Raw genomic sequence first — 17,932 nt, 5'->3', positions numbered from 1 at the left:
AGCCCATTGGTTATATAAGATCTGTTGTGAAAATTTCTGCCATCACTGTCTTGGTGTTTTAAAAGTGTACATGACCAGTGAGGTAGTGACCAGTAGATCTGACTGAAAAACCAAGGACACTGTATGATTGTTGACTTGATAGACAAGTCATAAGTACTTTGACTTCACATGCAATCTATTTAATTAGATGAGTTTTGTTAAATTGTGTTTTCTTTCTTTGCTTTCCAGCAACTTAACTGTATGCTTTTATATGTCTACTTGGACATGTAAAATGACTTATATCTTACCAATATTAATATAATATAATTACCCATGTAGTGGAGTGTTAAAAATACTAAAAGAGAGAATTTTATTTGGTCTGAAAAGTTGTTTTTGTTGATTGACAGCAACTTCCCACCATCTCTTAAAAAAAACAAGTGTGACTCTCGAGCACGTATTATCATCCATCTGGATGTGACTTTATGAGCAGAGCCAGAAAAATGAAGCTTCCGCCTACTCACCAGAGAAAAGCTTGACTTCACTGTCAAGCGTCTCCCTCTTTATACTGACTTTGATGTTTTGCCTTTTGACTTTACAGAAACAATCCTATCACTGTGCTGTTGTTTTTTTTGGTGGAAGATGTGCAGTTTGCTTGCAATTAGGATGCCTCTTTGTATTTGAGGAAGCAGGGGAATGATATCACAAAAACACTTTTAGATGTTTTTTTTTAAAGACCTCTGTCAGTAAGCTGGTGTGTTATCAGTGTGCTTTTTGGAATGTAAGGACACTGGATAAGTTGTTTGTGGAAGTAAATATATAAGAGAGTTGTATTAATTAAGTTTCATGGACTATTTTGTATGTGATAAATTAGTCACTCAGTGACTGTTGTCATTGTCTTTGTGATTAGCAGTTATGCCAGAGACAATGAGTCTGTATTTGTGTGCCTTTGTTGGTTTCCTCCTGAGAAAACAATGGTAACCAGCTACATTAGAAGACAGGAAAATGTTATATTGCAAAGCTTCCTATCTAGAACTTCTTCAATTATAATTTAATTCTTATTTGTTTTACTACACCTGCTGTGAAACACAACTCCATCCTAACTCCATTCTTTTTTCATGCTTACTGCTTAACACCCCACCTGTCATCACCTTTCTGGTGGTTGGCTTTATGACAACATGAATGCTTTGGACAAGGTAGCGTCACATAAGACTAACTAGATGTGGCACAGGAAGAGGAGTGAATCCTGGGAACTAAAATCTCTATTGATGGGGCCCTGGGGCTTGTGTGCTACTGCAGTCCAGCTGACTGTGAATCTTAGGGTGAATCTTCACAGGTATCCAAACAACACAAAGTGATAGCTCTGGATTTTTTTTTTTTTGTAAACTTCTGTGTCTAAGAGTTCACAATCCGCATGTGATATTAAACAAATAATAACTGTATGTATGTTGACCAAATGTTTTTTCTATATCTAAACCACTTTTTTAGATACTCATGGTGTTTGTGAAGTATTACACTCTAGTTTAAATCCCATTATGTCACTGAGACAATACTTTTGACAGTTGTGCTGTTGTAGTTCTCTTCAGTTCTTTTAGTTCTTTTATGAAGTCTTTGACACAGGTGGGTGCAGCATTCAAGACTTGAACTTGAACCAACTTGTTGTTGGTCTTAAAGGCACAGCTCCTTAGCCCCTATTTGGTGTGCTGTACCTCAAGGCTCCATCTTGGGTTATTGTGTGTTTTTTTTTTTATTTTTATTTTTTTATTTATGTTTCCTTATTGATTTTCATGAAGTACAATATTCCCGTTCATGTTATGTTGATGACATTCAAATTTACTTTCTTTCCCATTAAATACATTCCTATTTGGATGCTTGAATCAAACTGCAGCCTGTGTTTGACTGTTTAACTAAATAAGATTGGTTAACACACAATTTTCTTACCCTTAGTAAAAACAAGACTGAGAATATTGTGTCTGGAAATCAAACCTGTCTAAATGGGTTAACTGATACCCTTGGCCCTCTTACTTATTATTTTTCTTATTACTTGTTATTTATCTATTTACTTATTATCTTGGATTGTTTTTAGAAAGTCCTTTTAAATTAGAGAAGCAAGTGACCACAGTTGTTAAGACCAATTTTTACCCCTCAAGCATAAAAGGATGATGGGGTGTTGTCATCACCCTACTAGGTAGATGGGTGGTTGAATTCAGTGATTTTCATACATTAGGATTCATACAATAGGTGCTGCTATTAAAAATCTAGGATGAGTTTGAATATCAGTGACCTCCACCTCAAAGTAAAAAAAAATTGCCAAATTAAAATCCTATCTTTCTCCCATAGACTTTGAAAATATAATTCATGCTTCCATGATCAAAAAAATAAAAATGATACTAATTTGTCATTATTAGTGATGTGGTCACTTTGTGGTTCAAAAGATTATTTTCAATTTGTTTCCTAGCACCTAATTATGCTAAACTCCAGAAATCCTGGTAGATATAACACAAGTCTGCTGACATAAAACAGTCCACTTAAATGATACACGAGCTTCTTTGTTTTATCTTTTATAGAATCTCCGATATTTTCACCATTCGATGGTAATTCTGGTGCATTCAGTCAAATGCACATGTGCAAACGGGCCGTTCCCTTTTGATGTTTTCTCCTGTGCCTTCAGATTCAATCAGCCCACTTGACAAAAATAGAAGAGGCGGCTGGGAAATATCCCTCTGCGGTGGTAACAGAAAAAGACCAAGAATTCAGAAGGGAAATTGCAGTTTGACAGTAAAAAGATATGGCATCTGAGTGAACCCAGAAGTCCCTATTTTCTTCATGCTCTCTGTCTTGTGTGGTCTTGCTTTTCATTAAGGATCTGACAGTAGCGGTGTTATCACAGTAGATACAAATGCTTTCAGCAGCTGTTTTGTTTGTGTCAGCAGATTGTTTTAGTAGGAGCAGAGAAGCAGTTTTGCAAGACAGCTCTTGAAATAGAGAAAAAGGGAGAGAGAGTCATGAAATCTATAAAATGTGTGCACTGCCAAAGAAAAGGGGTAAACATTATTAGCATGTGCTGCTGATAATCACACCAAAAAGAAGGTGCATGGTCATGAAATAACAGGCCTTAAGGGGGCATTCGCATATTTTTAGAGATGGCAGGCTTGAAAGAGTCATTGGTGAAGACGGCCTGAAAGGCTCCGGCTGCCTTTGCCTGATAGGGGGTTAGTGCTGGCAAAGAGAAGGATAATGGAGAAATGATCTAGCTGCCTTATTGTTTAGAAAAAGCCCACGGCTGAGTCTGGTGCTGAGGCACACTGTAGAAGAAGCCTGGGAACAGTGACAGGTAGTAAACCGTGCAGTGCAGCTTTTAACACTTCTGACACGCTCTGGGGTACGTTCTTTTAAAGCCCAGTGTTCCTAGATGCCATCTATGGATTAAAAGGCTGACAGGCACTAAACAGCTGCCCTTTTTCAAGAAATCTATAGAGCAGTACTTATGGCTACACACCCAGTGTAACGACAGATGTCAGTCAATGTGTGAATGAGTCTTCGCCAGCGGCCCAAATGGGCACGTCTGGTAAAATGTGTCATCCTGTGAGCCAGACCTACATGTAGTTGTGATAACGCTGCATGCTATAAGACTGCCCAGTTGTTTCCTTTAGAGGTTAACATTGCATGGGAATAAATGTCAGGGCCGCGGGGTTGATGTAGTCTGAATTTGCCACACTGAGTCATTGCTCGACAGGCTCTCTCTACAGTGGGGGAGACTGCACTGGCACATCACCACCAGAGCTGTGCAAATGCCAAAAAAAAAAAATCAAAATAAATAAAACGGGCATTGTTTTCATTATGCTAATCCCAAGCATGACACCAATTGTGCTGCTCATTCAGTTTTGGGGGTATTTGTCACACTTTTTAGTAAATGTTACGCAGTGGGGGAACAACTCCAAGATAACACGAATGTTGTAGTAACCAGGGGATGTACGAAAGAAAATAAAATGTTTGGTTTCAAATAAAGACAACATTTTTTGCTTTGTTTTCTTGCATTGTATTCTTTAAAACCTTCCCTGCACAGTGGTCTAAAGTAGCTGTACGAAGTAAAACCTGGTATCTGCAATATTCACTTGTATGTACAGCTGAGAAATGTGACAGAAAGGCCATTAGAGCAGAGCTGGCAATGAAATCCATCACTGGTGGGCTGAAGGACTAATGACTCAGAAACATATTCATTTCCTTGTCCCCGCAGGCACATTTAGGCACATGCTACAAACAAATCTCCATCAAATATACTTCTAGAGACACTTCAGGTCTAGGGTGCATTGTTTTTGTCACCCAGAAAGCATGTTTGTATAACTAATCATTAATCATACAGTATTGTTATGGATGATGTTCACTTTAAAGTAAGGACATAACCGAAGACTCTTTGCGATCTCCTTAAACAGTCTCCATCCAAACCCTTGTGTTTGTACGGTATAGAAAGAAAAACTCTGGTAAAGAATGAAACCAGAACTGGCTGAAGTGTCACAAAGTTACAATATATGTCCTTATACTTTATATTTTTTTTCACCTTAACACAGTAAATGAATAAAAATAAGCGATTAAAGTGGTAAAAAAGTAAATGCTTTAGAAATTGCTACATTTTAAAGTATAATGTATGAGCAATACATGAATGTATGTGAGCAGCCAACCAAACCAGCCTGTGGTGTTCTGCCAGGAGCATTTTCACGCTACATGCATTTGCATTTGACACCCTAATGGCTATCTAAGGCTTCCCTATTGTTCACAAGTCTCAAACTTTGTCTATAATTACATTTTTCCCACTTCTCCAATCCAAGAAAATCTCTGTTAGTGAGTTTCTACATGGAATAGCCTTCATTAAGTGTAATTTGATTGACAGCTTTGATGATTTTATTCTTCATTATGTTGATTTCTTGACTTAAAAAAATAAATGCACGCTTAAATTTATAATAAACACTCCTGATGGTCTAATGCAAATTTTGATTTTCGCAGAGCATTTGTTACATTAATAATTTAGTTTTTGTGAAATTTTAAAATTTGTGCATTTAAATATCATGTAATATTTTTACATATAAAAGAAGGCATTATAGATATTGTACATCAAGCTGCCTTATATTTAGCAAACCCAGTAAGTCCAGTATTAATGCATTGTAATAGATGTTTTTGTACCAAAGTGCACCTCATAGTGGGAATATTTCATAGAAAATGTTTTTGTGGCCAGGTCAACACTTTTGGTTAATGATGGAATACTTAAAAATCTGGCTGTGTGTTAGTGTTAGTGGTAACTCACCAATGATTAACTAGAAGAAAATTTCACAAATAAATAAACACCTGATTTACTGCTGCTGTGGCTAATAAATTACCCTGTTGAGCTTGTCGTTTGCAGTTTTTCTTACTTGACTTCATTATAATTTTACTTACACTGTGATTCCTTTTTTCCTTTTATAAATACTTAATATCCCAAAGCTTTACAGTGGTTCCTTTTATCACAAATTGGATGATGTAACTTAAGAAATACAGTCTCCCAGGCTGTTGTTGTTGACCTAAATAGTAAGCAGAATGCCAGATAGGTTGCATTTTGCAGACGTATAAAGCACTTCATCTTTTCTTTTCTTTTGTGTGAAAGTGCAGCAGTGTAAGTCAGAACATTAGGAGGAGAACAGCTTCATCCAGGGTCACCTATTCAGGGTCAATTGTGAATAATTTGGGTGCAGTCTTCAGCATTGTGCTAAATACAACATTCTCTCTTATGAGATCCGCTTTCAAATGCGAACTCAACTGTCACCCATTCAGCTGCTGAGAGAGCTTTAAAAGCAATTATCCGTATCTCTCTATCCGTAGCTCCCTTTTGCTTTGCTTATTCTCCTGATTCCTCCCATTTCTGGGGCAAATCCTTGCACATTCCCATCATGTTTTGATGGCCCACTTTTCTGCTAGTGAGACTTTACTGCAAACTGTTTCCTGGGTTTTGTACAAAGACTCATTACTGTAATGCTGTGTTGCATTATATTAGTGTGTGTTGCTAAACTGCTTCAAAGCTAATGCAGACCCGCTAGTAAGAAAAGAATCTGTGTGTTTACTTGCTGTATGTCAACAGAGCAAGTTTTTAGAGATGTTCTTTAAACACTCGTTCATCTCAAAGAGTCTTTTTAGTTTTTTGACCTCAGCTGTCAGTGAATTTTCACTTTTTCTAGGCTTGTAATTAGTCTTTTGTATGATTTTTACAATAGAGCACTGATTTCTTGATATTGTATATTAAATTATTGCTGGGGAAGAAGTCTGATTGTTTCAATTCACACTGGTTGTATTTTTAATCACTTACTCATAGGAAGAACTATGAACAAATCTCCACATGTTCCCAAATTTTGGGACCTAATCTATTCCCATTATCACTCAATGTCACACACTGGCTTTGTGAGGTCCAAATTGAACTCTTGCCATTTCTTTTTTTGCACTCAGTAGATTTATAGAGAACGAGCACTTTTCCTGTCCTATTCAGCTTCAAACTACTAATTAATAACTCTTTTGAATGATAAAGCTTTATTTCTAAAATCATCCTTGGATACTTCTCTTTATTTTCTGCAACTGAAGTTTAAAACAGTGTAAAATAATCAGAAATGACCTACACCCAACAAATAATCTGCTGCTCCTTGAAGCAAAGACCTGCTAGAAGCAGACTTGATTTCAAACGTGCTGTAAGGATTTGCTTCTTACTAACTGTTAGCGGTTGTGGGTTGCCCTTTGTGCACTCCTTTCCCAGCTGAAGCGGCGGGGTCATGACTTGAACTACAGCAGGAGTCTGAATCTGTCTGAAACATTAACCAGTGCAATACCTCAATCTGCTGGGACGAAAGAAAGCAATCTGCCTATGAAACCAAAGAAATCACCTCACGCCAAAAAGTATCTTTAAGGTTACACTTCTCAAATGCACACACACACACACACACACACACACACACACACACACACACACACACACACACACACACACACACACACTAAATGGCTTTTTTTGTGTTTCCACTCCTCTCACTATAAAGTGATATAATCTTTTATTAATGGTCAGTGCTTATCTGGTGACATGGAGACCGTTTTAATGATTAATCTGAAGAGGAAGTGCTCATTGTACACAGGGAGATCTTTAGGATCTTGGAGAACCACTGTGCTGTTTTCAGTTAAAGACGTGAGAAAGATTGTATTAATTAGAACAGACCATCAGATTGGTTAGAAAGCCTGCGAGAGATCAGGACACAGTCAAAGAGAGGTAACTTTTATCCATTCACTTTCCTAACTGCTTTTAAAATTTAGGAGCCTATCCCACCTCTCATCAGGCAATAAGCAGAGTACCCTCGACAGGTTATCGGTCTACCAGAGAGCTAACAAAGCTCAAATTCTCACATTCACACCAGTGGCCAGTTTAGAATCACAGATTAACCTGACATGCATCCAGACTAGTACCAACCTTGAAATTTTAAAGTTGTTTAACAGCGTTCATTTTGAAAGTTGTCCAAAAGCTAGAATATTAAAAATGCCTGACAAAGGCCTTAAAAATTCATTAAGTAAGCAACCAGAGCGAGCAGCTCCCTAAACCACGTCTTATTATCGATAAATTCAGCATTTTCAAAAGAAGACTGAGGCTGTTAAGCTAAAGCTGAGCTCTACTTTTTGCCTCACCCTCAAGAAACAGCATCTTTATGCAAATTCACCAGTAAGGCTGAAGCAATGAATTGTGAATTTTTAAAATATTTTTAAATATATGTATCACACATTTGGCCACATGCGATTTTTCCTACTAAACAAATTTTCAAAATGACGTGTTCTTACTCCTCTGATTATTTCTAGATTTTTTTTTGTTTTGTTTTCAGAGTTTCAAACTGGGCGGCACGACACGATCAGGCGTCAGAGATCTCAGGGTCACACCTGCTTCCCTGGCTGTGTTGAAACTCTTTCTGCCACAGGTTTATATCAATAAAACCTTTTGTAAGTCTGCTGTGGCTCTTGTAATGCTATATTAAAATTGCAGTCAAAGCGAGGAAGTGGTTCATTAGAATTAATTAGAAATTTCAGGACATTCTTTCTCTCTTGCAATCACCTCTATCTTGTAATTAGAGCGAGTGGTGGGCGGATAATGCAGCTGTGCTGTGTAGAGGGCACCAGGGAGCAAGAGAGATGCATGAGATTGCTGCTGAATACTAAACAAACTTGCTCTTTCCATGTAACAAAAGAACAGATGTCCTGTCTGACTCTTCTGTTAAAGAAGCTTTTTTTAATGTGTTTGGGTTCTTGCTGTCTGTGGTTTCCTTGAGCTTGGCTCTAGGATCCAGTAATAAAACCAAGATTTGGAATGGTGCCTAAACGCTTTAGTCATTTAGATCATTGTTGCTTTACTTGTGTGTCTGTTTAAGGACTGAAACTCTGAATTTTGAACTCTTGGGAAACCGTGTTTATCCCTAACCCCAAACGCATTTTTGGTGGCATGGATTGGCTCCAGGGCCACTGCAAATCAATATAAAGTTATTCTAAGTGATCAGAGGTCACAGCCACAGTGGTCACTGATTGGGTCAACATATAGGGGAGATTGTGGCGCCATTAAAACGTCAAATGAGTAAATATATTTTGGGAGAATGGTATTAATCCCTCCAGGAGAGATCCAGACTCTTGGAGAATCAGTTTCACAGCACACTTAAAAATTTCTTCCTAAGGCATGTTATTATTGGTTTTTCCATTAATTTGTCAGCCAATGTGTGATAGTGTCCAGGCAGACTGAGGGGTTCCTGCTGTTCCATTTTTCAAACAGGCACGTCAGATCGGTTAGTGATAATACAACAAAGTAATAATCTTGAAGTGACAGTGGCGAGCACCCATGCAACCCCCCAGTCTCGCTGCATAAAGGTCAGCTACCCTCAGTCGCAGAACTCCAGTGGGCATTTGGCACACAGTCATGGTGGGTAAGCGACAAGCTCGGCATTGACAAGCCTTTTTCCTAATGAAGTGCCTGTTATCTGCAGCCGGAGTAATGACATGCAGGGGTGTGCTGCCAGGAACGCTTCTACTTGCCTTCACGGGGCAAAGGAGGAGGAGGAATAAGACAGACGGCTGACTGTGGGTGCTCAACCTTCACCTCAGCTGACCCCCTCATTAGTCACTGTGAGCACTGAGACTTGAATACTAGGAAGACTTCAGTCAATTAGATTCAGGCATAGACACGAGCTGGGTGTTTTTTTTGTTTGTTTTTTTTAGATTTGATTGCTTTCTTTTAGAGCCCCCCCCCCCCCCCCCCCCAAAAAAAAAAAACCCCAAATCCATCAAACTAGTTATAAACTAGTTCATAATGAATTCAAATCTGTAATTGCGACTAACAATCTAAAGTTGAAACACCAGAAACGCGGCGGAATTAGAATTAATTTGCCTTGATATTTCCAGCCCCGATGGATATGAAAATACCAATATTTACCGTCCTAGTAGGCCCGTTTGGCTTTGAAACAGCACTCGGGGAAAATATCTGGCCTTTTTGCTTCTAAAAGCTTTCATCAACACACAACTGTGTTGTAGTTCCACTGAATGGCAGTAAATATTAGCAATAAGATACTAAAAGCTTGCTGACAAACATTGTGATCTACCAGTGGGCTTCTTTTATCTGACCTACATTTGTTGTAAAAATAAATAAATAAATAGTGGAAATGTAAGATTTGCTAGGGAACAGCTTTTTTTTTTTTCTCTGCAGAAGAAGAGCTTTTCACCAGCTTGTCTCTCATTTTTTTCTTATTATTTTGGGTTTTGTGAACAGTGTCCATAGGATTTATTAGCTGAAAAGCATTACGCTCTGCACGTAGGCACTGTACAATATGATGTGTAATTTGTAATGCAACTAAAGCAGTGAAGTTATGGTCTAAAGCAGCGGTCCCCAACCTTTTTTGTGCCACGGACCAGTTTATGCCCGACAATAGTTTCACGGACCGGCCTTTAAGGTGTCGCGGATAAACACAACAAAATAAAACTAGTACCGGTACCGAAAAAAAGAAGATTTATTCATAACACGTGAAAAGACCCAGGAAAACAGAGTTAACGATAAAAACGATAACAAAATAACTGAAAACCATATTTCACACCTGAGCCTCAACTCTTGCGGCCCGGTACCAAACGACTCACGGACCGGTACTGGTCCGAGGCCCGTGGGTTGGGGACCGCTGGTCTAAAGAACCAAAATAAGGTGAAGATAAGAAATGTCAAGCTGAGTTTTGTGTGTCACAAGAGTTGCTCTCTTTTTTCTCTTTTTTGCTCTTTAAGTTCCACAGTTTCACCGATTCCTTTATTTATGGTAAATGGTCTGTATTTGCATAGCGCTTTACTTGGTCCTAAGGACCCCAAAGCGCTTTACACTATAGTCAAGTCAAGTCAAGTCAAGTTTATTTATAGAGCACATTTAAAAACAACCAAGGCTGACCAAAGTGCTGTACAGTAAATACAGATAAAAATACAATAGAACACAATTTCGTAAAACACCTCGCTGATCAAATAAAAATAAATAAACAAATAAATTAAACCTTTCTAAAAGCCAATGAAAAGAGGTGAGTTTTAAGAGCAGTTTTAAAAGTTTCTAGGCTTTTGGAGAATCTGACGTGAGGAGGTAAACTGTTCCACAGTCTGGGTGCAGCCACAGCAAACGCCCTCTCTCCCTTTGTCTTTAATTTATACCTGGGAACATCTAAAAGCATCAGATCGGCTGACCTCAAAGATCTCCTGGGGCGATAAGTACTAAGGAGTTCTGACAGGTAAGAAGGTGCAGTGCCATTTAAAACCTTAAAAGCCAGCAGTAAGATTTTAAAATCAATCCTAAAAGCAACTGGGAGCCAGTGGAGAGAGCAGAGAACCGAAGTGATGTGGTCTCTTTTTTTTGAACCGGTCAACAGGCGAGCGGCAGCGTTCTGCACCAGTTGAAGGCGATGTAGACAGGAACGATCTAGGCCAGCATAGAGGGAATTACACAATCATCCACCCATTCACACACACATTCACACACTGGTGATGGCAAGCTACAGTGTAGCCACAGCCACCCTGGGGCGCACTGACAGAGGCGACCACCACCAGTAGACAACAGGTGAAGTGTCTTGCCCAAGGACACAACGACCGAGACTGTCGGAGCCGGGGCTCGAACCGGCAAGCTTCCGATTACAAGACGAACACCCAACTCTTGAGCCACGATTGCTGTGTTTACAGCATGTTTTAAAGATTCTGTGCTGGAATATGTTTTATACTGCTGGAACTACAGCTACAAGAACACAGAACACACACCAAGAATACCCGTTCAATCAATGAAATTTTGCTTTGATCTGCAGACAACCTAAAGCTACTTCCACATCTGCTTTATGAGGCTGTGGTACAGCAGCGTTTAAATGTATCCAATTTAAAAGTTAAGAACTCTAGTGTGCAACCATCACCTTAGCATTAAGCAGCAGCACCGTGTGCGCACTGAGCAGTAAAATAATTCACTGAAACGTTAATTTCCAGGATTATTATATGTTCTTTAGATTTTTTTTTTTTTTTAAATTTAGATTTTATCATCGTCATCTGGTAAGCTCTTTGATTGGAGTAGGCGGAGCTCAAAGGGGTCATACATCAAAGAGTGATATGATGTGTAAAATGCCCATTTATATATGAGTGCGCACAGAGCCTGAAGGAGAGAGAAATTAAATAACCACCATCATTATACCCGTTATCTCCAACTAGAGGTTTAGGTGTAGTGGAATCGCTAAGTCAAAGAAAGCCTGACTTGGTTTGTTTTATACCTTTCTGGACTTGAGGTTTAGGCTTGCAAAAGTTCCACATTAAGTCAACCCTGTGATCTTGTACCTGGCCTCATGTTTCCCAGTCAGGGTGGTAGTTGTTGAGCAGTGACAGCACTGGAGTAGCCTTAGGATTAATGGTGCTGTCTTCCCGATATTGATTAATCACCAACCTTTTAACCTCGTCACATTTACTAGGCGTATGCTCTGATGTAACGCGTTAATACCACAGAAGCCGAGACACTGAAGTGTCGTAGACAGCTCAGTTTCACATGCTTAATTAAAACTTTTTAAATGTACTTGACCTCCTGCCATTTAAGGATTTTGAATCTGCTTAAAATTTCAGCTCTGCTATTTGAGGTTATTTGAGTTTAGCTGCTCAGTTCTTCTGTATTTCCCACGAAATATGCCATGATATTGTACCGTATGTCACCCACGCACTCAATTATTACCCTGCCTGGCTTTCTGTAGCGATGCACACAGTTGTAATAATCACTTTTAATGTATTGGCAAATTAAATCTGCAGGTGTCTGCAGTTGTGTAAAACACTTCCAGTGCTAAACAATTATACTGAGAAACTCTCAGTTTGTTCTTTTGCTTCTTTCCAAACAGCGTGTTCAGAAAGAAAGTCCCCCAATCATCATATTTATTCACTGTTCACTCCACATTTTCCCCCTGGTCTTCAGCGTCCCACCTGTAGTGGCTCTATGCCCCACCAGTGGGCCCTGCTGCACAGTTTGAGAACCATTGCTCTGAGGGAAGCTTCATTGTGAGACTCAGAAATATAAGCAAACCCGAGAAAGACCTCATCACTTTTAATCCGTTCTATTTTTAAGCTGTGTGATGGGGTTTATTCCAGACACTTCAGATGGCTCTGGCTTCGTATTAATATTAGATGAATCCAAGATATATCTGCTGGAGTGAGCAAAGCATTCTTCTAGCAGGAAATATTTCTCATTTTAAAGGCTTAGCTTTTCTTGGCTGAATTTTTTTGGGGCCATGTGCTCGAATATGTGATTTGCTGCTTTTGAATTTCAGTTTTTCTGCTCTTCTATTGCAGCGGGATGCAAAGGGACAATATCTGTTTGACCTCATCTGCCATAACCTCAACTTACTGGAAAAAGACTATTTTGGCATCAGATATGTGGATCCAGACAAGCAGCGGGTAAGTGTTTACATCTGTGAGTGTGGCAAGAGGTTTTTTGTGTTTATACTAATGTGCATTTCATTTATGGTTTTCTTAGTGAGGTACTTTTCACAAAATTAAAATCTAGTCTGAGAGAAAGAAATGCTCATCCTTGAAATACACAATATCATTAAGGTGAAAGGCATCTGTTTCTTCCTGGAGGTCAGATGAGATTATCTTTAATTAGTCTCATGTCTTTGCACGAGCTTTGAGTCTTGATAGAAAGTTCAGCTAATGCCTAATGGGCCCATTGTTTTACTAGAGAGGGAAATAGAGAACCAGTTAAAGTTGAGATGTTAAAAATTATTTAATTTACTGGAATCATAAACCTCAAATATTTAAAACGTTTTCTATAAATGGTAGTATGTTTGTGTGACATGAAACTCGCCTCATCTGAGTCACACGTTAGTCTGTTGCTAAGAAAGCTGTATTGATGTTGAAAACTTTTGCATTCCTACTTTTTGTGCACATAAAAAAAATGATCAGGGGACAATAAGGGGATTGGAAGATGATCTGACCTTAATAGTGCCAGTGAAATGGTATTAACATCCATCCGTACTTCTTATATGTTATGACATATACATTAACGTGTTTGCGTTAGTTATTGTTAAATTGAAATTGTTCATAAGAAAGGAAATTTTCAGCTCCTCAGACAATTCCTCCTTTGGTATTTTAGATAATTTTCAATTTTATTCAATCTTATTTATATAGCCTCAGGGGAATATATATTGTAATTTGACAGAAAACCCCAACACTCAGACAACTGTGCAAGAACTTAGTGATAGTGAGCGACAGTGGGACGGAAAAACACTCTTTTAACAGGAAGTAGCTTTAGGTTCAGAGAGAGAGCATCTGCAGCAAGTGATCGGAGATGAGAGAAGGGAAACAGGAGACAAAACAGTCTGTGGAAGAGATCCAGAGATTAAGAATTACTAATCATTAAATGCAAAGTGGCTTATAAACTCAAAGTGGGTGAAAAGAGGTAAATGGAGAAGAAACGCTCAGTTCATCATGGGAAGCCCCCAGCAATCAAGGCCTATTGCAGCATAACTAAGGGAGGATTCAGGGCCACCTGATCCTGCTCTAACCATATGCTTTATTGAAAAGGTCAGTGTGGCAGGGTGTGGTTTGTGGCTCAGCTGCAGGGGAGGGGTCGAGCAGTGGGTTTAGGGTGTGGTGTCAGGGGAGGCCGGCTCGCACACCTGACCTCATCACCTAATCAAGTCTACCCTGTTAAGGATGTTGCTGGGACTGGAGGGGTGAGCGGTGTGTGCTACAGAAATGGGGCAGCTGGAAAGACGGAACTTTAAAAACTGGAAAATAAAAGACGCTGAAAAACTGCAACACTGTGGTCGTCGAGTCCTTCATTGTCACAGAACGTTTTAAGCCTAATCTTAAAAGTAGAGAGGCAGTTCCTACTTCTGGTGAAAGAGTATATAGTCTTTGAGTTGAAACTAGAGTGCTAAGTTTTTAAACTGCCTTGTTTTATCTCTGGCTTCCAAACTTTTAAAAGCAGAAGCTGTTGAATGTGAACTAAGAGTGACTTTTTTGCACACATTACTGTGTTGCGTTGTGTCAAAACGACGTGCATGCCTGCAGTTTAAAATTTGAATGTTTTTGATTTAGAGCGAGATTGTGGTCCAGAGTGAAAAGTTGTGTTCTTCGGTGTCTCTTACTCACGCCACCTTTCAGACTGAAGGCCGTCCCAACAGGCGCTTCTGCTGTGAGGCATATAGTTGCACTGCTGGATTCATGAAGTATTAACATGTTCACAGATCGTGTTGTAGCTCTTCAGACAAGAACCAATTTCTGCTGATGCTGCATTTCCTATGCTGTCACTCAGGGCTATTTTGGTGGTTGTTGCTGTGGGTGGGTTGGGTTGGCGAGAAGACAACACCGGAGAAAGATGGAGAGAGAATACGATTCCAGTGAAATGCAGGATCTGAATCTCGCTCTAGAAACACACAAGTGTAGCCACCAGAGCCCGGTATTAGTATTATTGTCATGTGTGTATTTTATTAAATTTTATAATGTAACGTGATAATAATAATAATAATAATAATAATAATAATAATAATAATAATAATAATAATAATAATAATAATAATAAAAGATCATCAATGTGGCATATTATTTAAAAAATGCAAATAAACAAAACAAAATTAAAGTCTGATTTTTTGGATAGATAAAATATTACCAAAGCTGCTGAAAAATGTTATTATGATTATTAGTATTTAAATGAAGTATTAAAATGAGATATATTTCTATTGTTGAAACCACATTATGGATCAATTTTAATTATAATAAAATAAAACTGTGTCATTTGTGTTGCTTTTCAAAAATTCTCTTTTACAGGTATAATTTATTTTTTCATCTTTTGAGTACAAGAGTGTAGCTTTAAAATGTTTCTGGCTATTCCTGCCTGCTCAGCCACATTTTCATGCACAAACTGTAAACTTTGTTTAAACTGCTTAACTTGCGGTCATTAATTTATTATGTCAGATGACTGAATAAACTAATTGAAGTATTATTCTATGGAGTAAATCAGAGTTATATATATCTTTGAATGCTTTAATAAAGAATAAACATTTAATATTAAAGGGAATGGGAAACATTATCTATTACTTTTCCATAATTATTTTATTTACCTGAAGTATTTGATGATGTCATTAAAGAAACTTTAGGTTCAATGCAGCATTCGCTTATTGCACTGATCAATCTGTACCGCTCTGACACTATACATGGTGTTAGCAGGTTTTCCCACGTAAAACTGTCAGCAGTAACAGCTGATGTGTGGATTACTCTCAGGGGATGTTTGTGACATTTGTATCTGTCTGTTTTTCTGTCAAATGCAGCATTGGTTGGAGTTCACAAAGTCAATTGCAAAGCAAATGAAATGTAAGTACTTCAGTTACTTTTTGTGTCTTTATAATTAAAGAAGCTATTAAGCAAGAAAGCTATTAAGCTATTAAGAAATTAAGTTGGGAAATCTTTTAAAATCGCATACATTATGTAGCAATATGATGTACATTTGATGTAGCAACAGAAAAAGCTAGTTGCTTAGTTTATTAAATTTAAGTAATTTAATGCAATGAAAAAAGATCAATAGTTATTTGTCAGTCTGATCGGGGGAATGTAAACAGTTTGTTCAAGTCTGAAGAACTGTGCTTTACATTTTAGTCATTTGGTCTGATGTATCAGTTGCATTTCTATTGTTATGTTTCTAATAGTTAAATCTTTGCTGCTTCCTTGTTCAGGTTACTCTATACAATGTTTTTATTATCTCAGTAAGACTTTCATCTGGATAAAAAAAAAAGAGATTATTATAGATTATAATTGTTATAATCTAAGTTTCCTCGTGGAAACCGTTAAAAGGAGGACTTTCTAACAGTATTTTTTGTACAATATTGCATGTAGATCTGAATATTTCTCCCAAAAAGTCTTCTGCCTTGTATAGTTGAAGAGGTTATATTTTTATTGTACCTGGCCTCATTAAATTGATTAAATTGTTGGTTGATTTTTTTATTTTTAGCAGAGTTACAGAGTGTATGCATCGATCAAGAGACACAAAGACCTATAAATAAATTTGACCAAAGACATTTCTAAAAGCACTTGTCAGATTTCACGTTTCTGCTGATTGTTGGCAATTATTGAAGTTATCCTCGCACATGTCTCAAATATTTCCTGTTTGTTTCCTCCAGCTCAGCCTCCGTTCACCATGTGTCTGAGAGTTAAGTTCTACCCTCCTGATCCTGCTTCTCTCAAGGAGGAAATCACTAGGTATGACCCACTGTGGTGGCTTTCACTTCAGATGAGTTGATAAAGGCTGTTTGTGTTTTCTTTTTTTTCTAAAGCTAAAGTTTGCTAAAGAGGGAAAGAAGAGAGATGGCAGCTGTGCTGGGGCGTTGTTTTGTTTCTTCGGATTAGATTTGTGCTGTGAAACTTCTAGACTGAGCAAACATGCCTCTTTCTGAAACATTATTCATGTGCCTTCATAATTAAAATGCTTGAGCACTTTACCGTCTAAAACGTTATGATGAATATTACACAGAACACCATTACAGAGGAATGTAACAGCCTTCTCTGGCAGTGCTGAAAGTTAATGGTTGGAAGATTAAAAGCAACATCATGCAAGATTTTTGTGCAAACGCACACATTCTCCATGTAATAATCCTCTTCAAATGTAGTCCTGTCTTAATAACGTATCACTTTAAATTGGTGAAAGTAACACTTTCACTCGGACCGAATAGTTGTGAGTTCACACGGCGTCAGTTTGCACTTGTATTCATTACTGACAGGAGAGAGGTCCGCTCCGTCTCTCTCTCTGCTGTGTAATAAGATGCATTCATGTTTTCTATTGTACCTAAAGAATAGATGAGTAGATGAGATGGGGGCAAAGGTTTCTAATTGAAAGTGGAAATGAATTAGAGAGAAAGGAGTGAGTTCATGGTTATTATTATAGTGCAGTGGGCAGAGCATGGTGCAGACCACAGACAAGACAAATAATCAGTTGCATGCTCATTCACTGCGTACGCCCACTCATTGAAATTGGACTGTTTGGACACTATGTTAATACCAAATTAAATTCAAGGCAAAATAGGCAGCTTTTTGATAAGAGATAAAAATACACTCACCTGCCACTTCATTAGGTATATCCTTTCAACTGCTTGTTAAGGAGCTATTTCAATAACTCAGTGTATTTCAGCAGTTAAGACGACCCGCTGAAGTTCAAACTAAGCGTCAGAATTGGGAAAAAATGTGATTTAAGTGACTTTGAGGATCGACTATCTTGTTTTAGCTCATTCCGATTGATCGTCTCATTTAGTGTTTGACATTATGTTGACATTAGCTTGTCATTTTTCAGATGCTCATTGTTTTTAGAGTTTTCAGCTTTAAGTGACTAACGCTGCCTTACACACAGTGAAACTGGACTAGATTGCTTTGAGCTTGACCAGCCCGGTCTGATTAGTCTGGATTT

The 17,932-nt window shown here is 38.2% G+C and overlaps 1 protein-coding gene across 3 annotated transcripts in view; it reads left to right on the top strand.

Annotated features, from left to right (window-relative positions):
* frmd5a (FERM domain containing 5a) overlaps positions 1-17,932 on the top strand; it is a 71,959-nt gene that overhangs the window by 35,970 nt on the left and 18,057 nt on the right. For all 3 annotated transcript variants that reach the window (XM_085461798.1, XM_085461799.1, XM_085461797.1), the window contains exons 2-4: positions 12,829-12,933; positions 15,810-15,852; positions 16,656-16,734. In XM_085461798.1, coding sequence (XP_085317924.1) covers positions 12,829-12,933; positions 15,810-15,852; positions 16,656-16,734 — 227 coding nt within the window. The remainder of the gene's footprint in view (positions 1-12,828; positions 12,934-15,809; positions 15,853-16,655; positions 16,735-17,932) is intronic.

The sequence above is a fragment of the Copadichromis virginalis genome, linkage group LG7 (assembly GCF_057382275.1).
Source record: "Copadichromis virginalis isolate Kocher_CV1m ecotype Utaka linkage group LG7, C_Virginalis_male_GT1.1, whole genome shotgun sequence".
In the NCBI taxonomy this organism is placed as follows: Eukaryota; Metazoa; Chordata; class Actinopteri; order Cichliformes; family Cichlidae; genus Copadichromis; species Copadichromis virginalis.
This window is presented reverse-complemented; position numbering and strand designations above follow the sequence as displayed.